The sequence below is a fragment of the Anarrhichthys ocellatus genome, unplaced genomic scaffold (genome assembly GCF_004355925.1).
Source record: "Anarrhichthys ocellatus isolate YVR2014 unplaced genomic scaffold, GSC_Weel_1.0 scaffold29, whole genome shotgun sequence".
Lineage (NCBI taxonomy): Eukaryota > Metazoa > Chordata > Actinopteri > Perciformes > Anarhichadidae > Anarrhichthys > Anarrhichthys ocellatus.
The window spans coordinates 3,018,458-3,029,829 of NW_022280059.1; the positions used below are offsets into that span (position 1 = coordinate 3,018,458).

Below are 11,372 nucleotides of genomic sequence, written 5' to 3' on the forward strand. Positions count from 1 at the left end.
CCCCCCCCCCCCCCCCCCCCCACCCCCGCCAGAGTGGAAAGCTGCATGGAAAAATACATGCAGGCTCAATGACTGAAATACTGACGACACAACTTCAAAGCTAAAATGTAATCTAGTTAATTTTCACGAAGTGCGTGTGCACAAGAGTATGTTTTTGTGCGTGCCCTAAATGGTTTTTGATTAACTGCCACACATGACTGTCAGAATAAGAAGGAGAAGAAAGACGAGCCGGTCCAGTCCGCTGATGGAACAGCCTACATGGCTCATCACTGACACTAATGGGTCTGATGATGTATGTTACCACTGGGAAGAAATTCTATCAAGTCAGTCCACAACACAGAAATAAAGAAAAGAGCAGAAAATATAACACTAAAACTCTCCCTTAGGTGCTTCTGGTAATATTTTCCTCCACCGACTAATGTACTGTCAATATTAGGTGGTGAAATGTTTATTAACCAAAGGTAGAAGTCGTTTGTTACACTGCATCTGACAAAGAACAGTAATAAAACTGGGAGGGACTGGCACAAGTAAAAAATAAAGGCTAATTATAGTTTTTTGACGTCATTACCAGCGGCTGTTTTCTCTACGACTACGCTGAAACCTCAACATCAAACAAGGCAGTTAAAAGAGACAAAGAGTTCTTCCCATGACATTCCTTCACTTTTGAAACGAACATCAGACTATCAACAGCAATACATTAAAGGAGCCTTTTGGTTGGTGAACGACATATGGCTATTCTGGGTCAAAGAGCTCCTAAGTTCATGAGCAATTTTTCAATTCTACTCTATAATACATCACCTATGTCTCATCTGCTCTCTGGCTAATCTAATAGAAGCCGGCTGCTGGACTCAGGGGGCCAAAATTAGAACCCTGCCAGATCACTAAGGACAAGAGCGTCTTTGTAGGGTGCTCATTTCCTCTCAGCCCGGGCAAATTTAGACGAGGACATATGATAATCTTATCTGAAATGAGATATAAACATAGAGAATACCATGGACCTATTGAATCAAAATGGTGTCTGATGGAAACATGAAGGAAGAGGAAGCCTTTGAATCGTCTCAATACAGCAGTTGTACACTTTTCATCAGGCTCATAATCGCTCCTTAAATATTCCATACAAGATAATCATCTAAAGTACGCCATGTCCACCTGCCTTTAAATGGAGTACACAAAGAAAAATGTAATTTTCTTAATGGTTCCATATGAGATTGCACTTAAAAATATAGCCGCAGAGCTGAGACAGCTAAAAGGAGTTTTGCAAATTAGCCTCTCAGATATGGCTCTGCAGGGTGGCCTGGTGGTGGTGAGGGGGGGGGGGGGGGCCATCTTGTGACATAAAGGTCAGGCAGTAGGTTTGATCCTCCCAGGGGCCCTGTCAAAGTGCCCTTGAAAAAAGGCCTCTACATGTACCTGCTCACTCAGTTTAAGTCAACCTGGAAAAGAGCAAAGGCTCAATGACTGCAGTGTTAAGTACATAGATACATTATGTGTTGTCCTGCATGGATCTGCCGGACCAGTGGCTCTTTAAAGCGACACTGTGTCCCAGGAGGCCGCATAGTGGGGTCTATTTGCATGTATGGTTAGCAGATGGGGGGGGGGGGGGGTTCCATGAGACTGATAGAACTGGATGAAGAAGAAGCTCGCTGCAGCAGAGGTGAGTTAGGTCGACACGCCGCGGAGAGTTTTAAGCGCTGTGGATCGTGATGCTCTACTACAGGATGAGGGGAAAATGGCGTCCTTGCTCTGCGGGTTAGTCTGAAGGGAACAAAGTGACGTGGCTGTGTCGTTCTCCCTTGAAAACGGCTCACTGTGTGTGTCAAGCAGAGCAGGCACACAGTAGCGTCCCCTGATCACATTACTCCCCTTTGCCTGCCTGCTCGGCAGCATCACGTGAGCACCGCCTACATCGACTACACTGCGACATCAATTTGCCTCTAAAGACCGGACTGATCAATCACCTTAAAGGCTCGGGGCTTGTCGGGGCCACTGCATGACAGAGTTTGGTCTACACCAGCAGCTCATTTTCAACCCTCTGACCTCGTTTTTTTGTAAGGCGGCGGGTGGATAAATACTGTCGACCTGCAACAGACGGATGAAGAGCTGAGACAATTTGTGGTGGAGGTTGAGTGTTGGTTTTCATTGTCTCATTGGGAAAATAAAATGCAAGACTTACCTGGAAAGGGCTGTGCCGCCGAATGCAGCCAAAAAACGAAAAAAAAGGATAATTTGCTCTGACAATGCAGTACATTACAGAATGACAACACGCTCGTGTGTGGAAACTCAGAAGTCATGATGAATGGAGAATGTGATACTTGTGTATGCTCTCAACTACAATGTACACTTTAGTGATTTAGTCAGGATGCTTTATACAATCACTCCAATAAACCTAAGTGCATTTCTAAGGGTGAATGCATTAGATTCTGGCCTGAATCAATTCCCTTTGATTGTGTTTATATGCAGCCTGGTCACCTGTTAACAGTGTCGGCAAAGCCACAGCTCAGTAAGAACCCAGGTTACCGTTTGGGGAAGAAAAAAATGTAGATCTCCATTGTGGACTCTCCATTTTTGTGTAGTCTTGTAAAAATAATACTGAAAAATAACAGGGATATTTTATACTCCGTAACATACTGTTTTGGGCAGATTGGAGTAAAAATCTTGCAGCACCGGGACAGGAAACAATTTAAGGCCGACCGTACGAGTAAAAGCAGCAGCAGTGACCTCTTCATTGATAAAAAGCAGAATGTCCTCCACTTTGCAAATACTGTAGACTTTGCAGCCATCCTGTAAATCTGCCCGCATAAACGTCTCTGCATCTAAAACAGTTACATGAAATGTCTGCGCACTCCTGAACACAGGAAGCAGCTCTGTAATTACGGCTTTATCTGCGCTAACACTACCAGCCTACCAATTACGTTGACTGGGTTATAGTGTGACAGAAGAGGCAGGCCTATCTGCACAACAGCAAGCAGATTGGACGTCAAATTGCTGATTACAAGATGAGGACAGGTATAAACATCTACTTTCAGCAGCAGAATTGCATATAAACAGTCAGCCATAAAAAAAATATCCCATTCCAGAAGAGTCCATCTGCAGTTTCCATGTGACTTTAGGCCGGGTAGCAGCCACCAATTAGAGTGATTGGCTTTGCCACGGGCCAATACTAAACCTGTCATTTGAACAATTGAGCCGATGCCAAAGTGAAGATGAAAAATGGCTACACACACAACCAGAATCTGCACACAAAAATCTACAAAGATTATTACCCAAATGGATGGTGGACACCAGATATTTTAGAATAACCAAGGATTAAGGAAAACCAAAAACGTAGAGAAATGAAGGTTGATTTATGAGCAGCTATGCTTGTGGCATAAAGTTATCTAAACGAGAGTGAGCTGCAGTTTTATTTCTGTTTCTACAGCATACTTGCACCAATAACGATGACATAAAATTAGCTTGATATCACAACATTACACTACTACTTGGATGCTTTTGGTTTGTCGCATTTTGGGAAATTCCTGTCACATCGGGGGAAGTTTATGTGTTGCCAACACCTGTCACAATTTAACTGACATTTCTCTGGCACAGCTACTGTTGAGGAGAAAAGCAAAGAATGACCACAACTTTACTATTATCTTTCAAAAAGGTTCCTCTTCAATCCTTGTTGGTACGTCTACATTTCACATAGAGTGCAAATCTATGACTTTCTTATCCAAGAATGAGCAAACGGGGAAGTTCTGAGTAGACTAAATCAACAGTAACATTTATTATTTTGGAAACTGAGATGAGATTGATGATTTGTACATCTGCACAAATCATCAATCATCAACACATGGGGTTTAATGTAACCCCCCCTTTGAATAAATCTGATCTCTTTTCAATAGCTATTTGACAAAAACTGCTGAGCCTGCTGTTGGAAATGCTGATTTAGTCTTTTTTTCCATTTCTCACCATCTTAAGGCCAACAGTTTAACTGAAAAACAATCCTGACTCCAAGGGACAGCCAGGGGAACAGACAAAGTGAAGAGAAGGAAACCAAAACAGTGTGAGAGCCGTCACGCAAAAGAGGGAACAATAAAGCAAAAAAAAAAAAAGGACTGCTGACAAGTAAAAACCTCATCCCTTAGTTGAGATTATCCTCGTCTCGGAGTTCAAACAGCTGGGAGAGAGTCGAACAAAGCCCATGATTGACGAGATGATGTTCCATTCATTAGATTGTGCTCAGGGGTGGGTCTCCCTGGGTGCACACACACACACACACACACCACACACCAGTATCTGATAACAACAGCGCTAACACCCATCGACAGATTGTGAGAATTAGAAAAACACGCAACTCTGTGCTTATGTGTCGGTGCAAGAGGAGCTCGAATGTCCAATTTCTCTTGAAATCTTTTGCTTTTGGTTGTCAGGGGTTTGTTCAAGATTGAATGAACGACAACTTGCACCACTCTATTCAGCTCAACAGTTTCGTCTACATTCTGTAGGATTTCTTCATATTTACAATCTTCTTTGATGATTTTTATGACGGGTGTGCACAAAGTATATTCAAGTCTCTGGTCTCCAGCAGCTGCTTCAGATGCTGCCAGTGGTATTGCGGGATGCACGGCAGTGGCATCAGTAGCAGACCGACCTCAGACAGCTCTGTGGCAGCAGAAACCTGACCTTCCAGTGCCATGGAGTCTCCTTATTTCAACAAAAAAATCAATGCACATGAAGGGCACTTTGGGAGGGGAGCGAGACAGGCGTGCATGTGTAGAGAGGGAGAAGCCAAAGGAGAGGGAATGTTTATGTTTGTGTGTACTGTACATAAGCATCTATGAAATATGTTATGTATGTAACACTGGCCTGTTTCTCTGTGCCTTAAATCATGCCAAAAAGATTCAGTTCAACCATATGTCAAGATATTTTCTGCTTGGCCTTTGTATTGAGCATGCCGGTAGTTTTAGTTGGATTGGCCCAGAATTTGAGGTATCCTTCTCTTAGCACAGTGCAAGGGGTGGATGGAATTGCATTTGTGCTGCTCAAAGCTTTTAAAAATTAGATTTCAAAAACTCAACATCCAGGTTTCTTTCCGGAAACAATGTCCCGGTCACTTTGGATATTTCTCATACCTGACAGGAACTATTTTCTAGTGAAAAAAATGATCCATATGCAAACTAAATTCATATAATTTGGAGTAACAGAGGAACTTCCGCAAAGACGTTTTGAGGAGCACAAACAAAATGACGTTCTCCTCGGTACATGCTTCAGAGGCAAATATCTTAAAATATGAATAGCACAAAACTGTCTCCATGGCCACCACCAGGATTAATTTAGCTTTTTTGCCATTGGGGTGAATTTACTCTTTAAATTCCTTTTTTTTTTGTTTTAAATCAAACATTTAATAAATAAAACTAATTGCAAAACAATCAAAGTCAAATTTCAAAGTAGAATTGTAGGACCTATAATGATGACAAGCACCAAAACATCAGCACAAATATCTTATATATCGTGCAAGGTACTGGCCACGAAATTAATGTCAAATGGTCAGTGTGTGTGTGTGTGTGTGTGTGTGTGTGACAATGCCTGGGGAATTGTGTGTGAGAGAGATACAGAAAAAAAACAGATCTAACCAAAGACAGAAAGAGGGAGAAAGTTGTGCAACAATGAGCTGCAGTCATGTGCTGCCCTTGGCCAACCTTCCTCACAGTCCCAACAGGCAGCTCACTACTGGCAGCAGAGGCCAACTCTGACTGACAAAAGTAAGTTCAGATCAAAGTGCCGATATAACAAATGCAGCCGGGGTCTCAACAAAATCCTCTGAGAAACACAAACACTTCTACGCTGCTTAACACTATTGTGTAGCTAAGCCTGATTGATCTCTTTCACAATAATCTCAGACTTCCGATTGGCACTAGCTGTATTGGAACAAAAACAAGATGAACTAGAGTACACTATGTAACATTATGGCTGCAGAATGCAATCAATATGAATCTCAGACAGCCAGGCAGATGTGTTCTGGTTAACACCTTCTGTCTGCCTCTGTATGAAAACATCTGCATAACTTGGAATTTGTGCTTCTTCCGTTCGTTTCTGTCGGCTTGTTTACTTTCAATAAGCGGAACTAACTTCTTCCAATATTTTCTTTTTCCCCCAAACATGGTTTGTTTACCTTTCAGAGAGGGAATTCCCAGCCCGTTAGGTGACACATCGGCAGCTGTCTGCCAGGAGGAAAACCCACAAAATACCTTTACTACTAAAAGATGTTGAAGTTATCCTCTGGTAGCTCCAATTACCATCCGCATGTCTGAGTCACTTCATCAGGCTGTAATCATAAAAGCCACAAGTACATGTTTCTGAATCGATTGATAAAAGCTCAGCATGTTGAGCAACAGTTAATGTGTTGGCAGTGTGAAACCGTGGCTCTGCTCCATGCGCACTATGTGCTCACAGGCTCAAAGATCAAGACCGGAGATGTTGCAGGAGGAATACTGATGCAGGTGGGGTGTGCCCCTTCTCTCACATACTCTATTTCTCTTTGAGGTAAAATGAATGGTGGCTTTGGCAAGCTAGGGCTTCAGTTCCCCGTTGAATAGGGCCGTCTCATGGCAAGGTAAATCAACGAAAGATATTATAAATATAGCGTACACTTAAACCGAGTTTGACATTTTTTAGGCGGGCCTTTCTTTTAGGGGTCTAAAATACCCTTTGCTGCTGCCCCGTCCACAGTACATTGCTTTGCTTCTGTGCGGTGACTACTGTCTGCTTCTCCAAATTCGGCGCGTGCAGACCGCCATCTACTTTGGGTAATAACACAGACTATGGATTAGAACCTCACACAAGCCCACTTCATAAAAGACCCGAGCTGTCCCTTTAAGAGAGCGGTAATGACGTAATAGGGAACCAGTGGTAAATCGAGCAGCTATGCCCTTGAGGAGCAGATGCATGAAAGAATAACATCTACGTTTCCACTTTTCTCCAGGATGTTTAAGTTCACAATTTAAGGAAATGTAAAACTACTACTAGTAGTGCTTTAGGACTGAAAGATATTAAGTGGTATAACAACAAGGGAAGCTTATACCTCCTCAGAGTTGTGTAACATTTCCCACGACTGTTCAGAGCATTGAAACGCTTAAAGACGGTGTTAGTTTTGGTTTGTAATGCTTGTCAAAATCAGTCACGGTTTCTATAATAAATACTGATGCTGAGAATTTGTATTTAGCTTGGAGCAAAAAGCGAGCACAAAGAGGGGCACTAACAAATTCTAATTTCTAATTTGCCACCGACTAAAATAGAGTATGGAAAATGCATTTGGGGCACAGAGTGTTTGATAACAGTTTCTAATAAAGTTCCTCAGAAACAGTAACCACATATTTCGGTGAAAACAGAGTTACATGACCAAAAAAAGCCTGGACGTGATGTTTTCACTGCAGGGACTGCAACCACTAACGCAGCTGTCATGACATACGCCCTCTCACTCCCCCAACCCATTCTCCCAGCCACACCCCGCTGGCTACAGTTGATACAGTTTTAGATTCATAACAGGGCTTTGCTAATTACCGAACTTGGACCAGGGGGAGCCCCTCCTAATGTGAGCATTATTACACAGCTGTTTTTTCATTCCACACCTGGACATATTGCATGTTACAGATGATCAACCATGTGCAAAAAATATTAACGTCCACCAGCTGCCAGATGGCGGGAAAACAACATCATGAGTGCAATCTGGAAGGATAGGATGAAGAATATGGGAGGAGTGTGTGTGTGTGTGTGTGTGTGTGTGTGTGTGTGTGTGTGTAATACAAACTCTCATGAAACATACATGATACTGAATCATGCCGGTCACCATAATTACATTATGGACTTACCAGAAGATATATTATCATGACCTCGATCATTTTTGCTGACCTCAATATTGCCTGTTCTCTTTACATGCATGTTTGTTTACATGAACAAAGTCACCAACATTTTAGACAACACAATGTCAGAATAAACAGCAGGGTTTTCCATTATAAGCCACAGCACCGACATTGCACACTTTTGGTAACACTTATTTATTGTTTTGGAAGTGTAGTTTCATTTATTTAGGATATTTGAATACAGTTTCGATATTCAAATTCAATGTGTGAATTTTCTAAAGAATTAAAAGTTAATTTCTCTTTGAAAGGGTGCACATGCATTACCATGCTATTATATTAGCATTATATCATAAGTGGCATAAGATGATCTTAAAATGACAATAATATCTGAAAAGTGAGTCCACCCTTAAGACCACCACCCTGCTGATTTAAAGGAGAAGAGTTAAGAGTGTTTGTATCACCGTCTTTAGTTTTGACTCATCATCTCGTAATTGCAGTGCATTTGTTTTTTTTTAATGTTTAGAGATCAGAGCAGAGTGCGATTCAGGTAATTAAGGCAAATCTTCGGAAGGATTGCTCTTTGAACATTGCTGCATAAAAACGTTATCACTAGCATGTCTGATAAGCGCTTTAATCCAACGTGATTCATGGTGCCACTAGTGGATCAACACAAGCACTTCTTCTGCACAAAACACCAAAACAGAAACAGCAAAAACACAAAACTGAGCGTCTGTATCTGCTGCTGACTTTAAAAAATGGCCCATACTAAGAATTTCCATCATCCTGAACACAACAGCTCGGACCCCTTCTTTAACAAAACAAATGAAGAGAAAAATCAATAACACTCTCAGACACTGTGTCCATTTATTTGGCAGGGATGTTCCTATTCCACTCTCTCCAATAGCAAAGATGGAAAGAACACAATTGCCAATGATATCATGTGACTGGACCCTCTGCTGCTGATTTCTTTTGTGAAAACTAAGATGCAATCTGTTCCAAATAACATGAGAAAGCACAGAGGGAGACTGATAAAAGGGAGGAGTTATTGTATTTGGGTTTTCTACGGCTTATATGCCTTAGACAACAAAACACATTGTATCCAGTCAGTAAAGATACAGTATATGCATATTATACTGTTTATATTGTTCTGTGTATTTAGCCAATAAAATGTCAAGAATTTGTGAAAAAGTCGCATCATTATTATGATATAAAACAAGGAAAAGCAGATAATCATTCATAATTAAGAGCAAAGCCAGCAAGTTTTTGGCAAGTTTTGTTAGATAAATGAATCGATAACCAAATTATGTCGCTCATTTTCTGTTAATCAACAAATTCATTAATTGACTAATCATTTCAGTGAATATTATCATACTGGAAGCATGATTGTCTGCTGTACCAACTAACTGATTGAACATTCAAATGTGAGATCGTAGCAGAAGAGCAAAAATATTTCTAAAGCTAAGCTGAAAAGTTTAACTGAAATTTGAAATGTTTTAATGAGTTTTTAATTAGTTCATTTGAAACTTTGGCCTAAACAACAAATAACAAAACCACTGAACTTGGTAGAGGTAAAAGCAGAGATGGTGGAGAGATAAACAACGCAGTGGCAGAGGGTTAGAATAGCAGGGACAGGTCAGGGATTCCTACCGTGGTTGTCGTCCGACTGGTTGAACCCACACAGCTGGCAGATGGAGCGGACCCACTTGTTCATCTCCTCCTCTGTCTCGGCTACGAGATAAAAAGTGCGGTCTGAGGTCTTGATGTCAAACACGAAGCTGTCCTGGAACTCCTTCCTCTTGAAGGTCAGGCCGGCGTCCACCTGTTCGCAGCAGTGTAGGTCGATGACCCGGATGGGTTTCTTGGAGTGGTCGTTCTTGTAGTACTCGAGGACATCGGGGTCACCGCTCATGCGACCGCTCCGGAGTATGAACCAGCGTTTCTTCCAAGCCTGGAAAATGAGACAGAAAAAAAAGGTATGAGGACAAACACCTACCCTGTGAGCCAGAAAGTCCAAATCATACATGTGATGGGGAGAATTTGATAAAAAAAAAAAAAATTAAAAAATCTGCATTTAAATGCTCAACAATTCTACAGATTTTCTCACTATATGTGATGCAGAATGTTGCCGTGGCAACACACACTCAACAGCTGGACTTCAGTTGTGATGTTAACTGTTGATCAAACAGACCTCAGAGAAACTTAAGTCTGCTCTATTGAGAAGGTTGCTGTGCTTTGGCACGCATGCGGTTGTGTGTGGTTTGCTCTGTGCGTTGGAGGCTGTGCGATGGGGGGGGGGGGGGTCGCTGGAGGCAGCAGGTGTTTACTGCCTCCCAACGTATTTCCTGTGTTGATATCCCTCTGTGAGCTATAAGAGAGAGAAGCACAACTCCTCCACGAAAAAACTTCATCAGAAGACTGCGGGCTCCTCCCACGCGAAGTGCATGGTGAATGACACCGCTTCGCTCCAATCAGACGACACGATGGTGTGTCACTGGGGCTGGAGTCCTCAACGAGTGTAAATAAACACACCTTGTCATAGCCACATGAGAGGCAGAAGCACACGCTCCCGTTATGATGCAAACGCGAGGAACCTACAATGAAGCGTGTTGATTTTTTTACACCAACAACACAGCTGTTGTATTTGTCAACTGGAAAAGCAGAAAGGAAGGACAGTGGCCTCCATATGTTTTTTCCCAGTGGCTGTCTTAAAGGGCCTCTGTGTTCTCTGTGCTCGGAGACAAAAGAGGAAGACAGACCAGGAAGGGAAAGGGGGAGTAAAGGGGGATTTGGACATCTGCCAGTGATGCACTTCCGCCAGGCAATGTCTCTCACATGCAGGCTGCTGACACACAGGATCCTGCAGGCCCCTCTCTCTCCATCAACACAGACACTGCTGCAAGGCTAACTGCCCCCCCCCTCCCCTCCAATCACACACACAAACACACACACACGCAGGGCAGAGAAATGGATAGCATTGCATCTCCCTTGAGCTTTTCATAGAGGTTTTCCTACTGTATCTTTCGATGGAGATATGCGTGCAACCTTGCGTTACATGTTATTACCTCTGAGAGGCATTTCAGGGCTAAAATAAATGATGGCTGAATTAGCTGCTTCGGCATCAGCATTCCTGGTACTGTGCATGCATGCTGGCCGTCTGTCACACTGTCATGGGCTCACTGGCACATTGGGACACACACTGGGACACATGGAACAGATCCATCTTTAATAATGTTACACCTGCCTGTGCTTTTACATAAAGCTGTGATCTGCATTCTGCTCAGTGGTCATCGCCGTGGTGTCTCTGCATCAATCAAATCAATTAAAGAGTGTGTGGTGCCGTTTTACTATCACTGCTAATGCCAACTACAGGGATGCTTCTCAATTCCTGTCTGTAAACATTGTGTGTAAAACCTCATATGCAGGTTTTTCCTAAATAAACACTGCCGCAAAACCATTTCTCTCTCTCTCTATATACAGTATATACATATACTGTATATACAGTATATACATATACTGTATATACAGTATATACAT

The 11,372-nt window shown here is 42.3% G+C and overlaps 1 protein-coding gene across 2 annotated transcripts in view; it reads right to left on the reverse strand.

Annotated features, from left to right (window-relative positions):
• The window catches only part of gab2 (GRB2-associated binding protein 2), a 35,553-nt gene that overhangs the window by 10,534 nt on the left and 13,647 nt on the right, over positions 1–11,372 (reverse strand). Inside the window, exons 1-2 of one of the 2 annotated variants that reach the window (XM_031863492.1) lie at positions 9,943–11,274; positions 9,486–9,786 (exon numbers count right to left, since the gene is read on the reverse strand). In XM_031863492.1, coding sequence (XP_031719352.1) covers positions 9,486–9,747 — 262 coding nt within the window. In that variant the 5' untranslated portion in view covers positions 9,748–9,786; positions 9,943–11,274. Of the gene's footprint in view, positions 1–9,485; positions 9,787–9,942; positions 11,275–11,372 lie in introns of those variants that run through there. The other variant, XM_031863491.1, reaches the window with a different exon arrangement.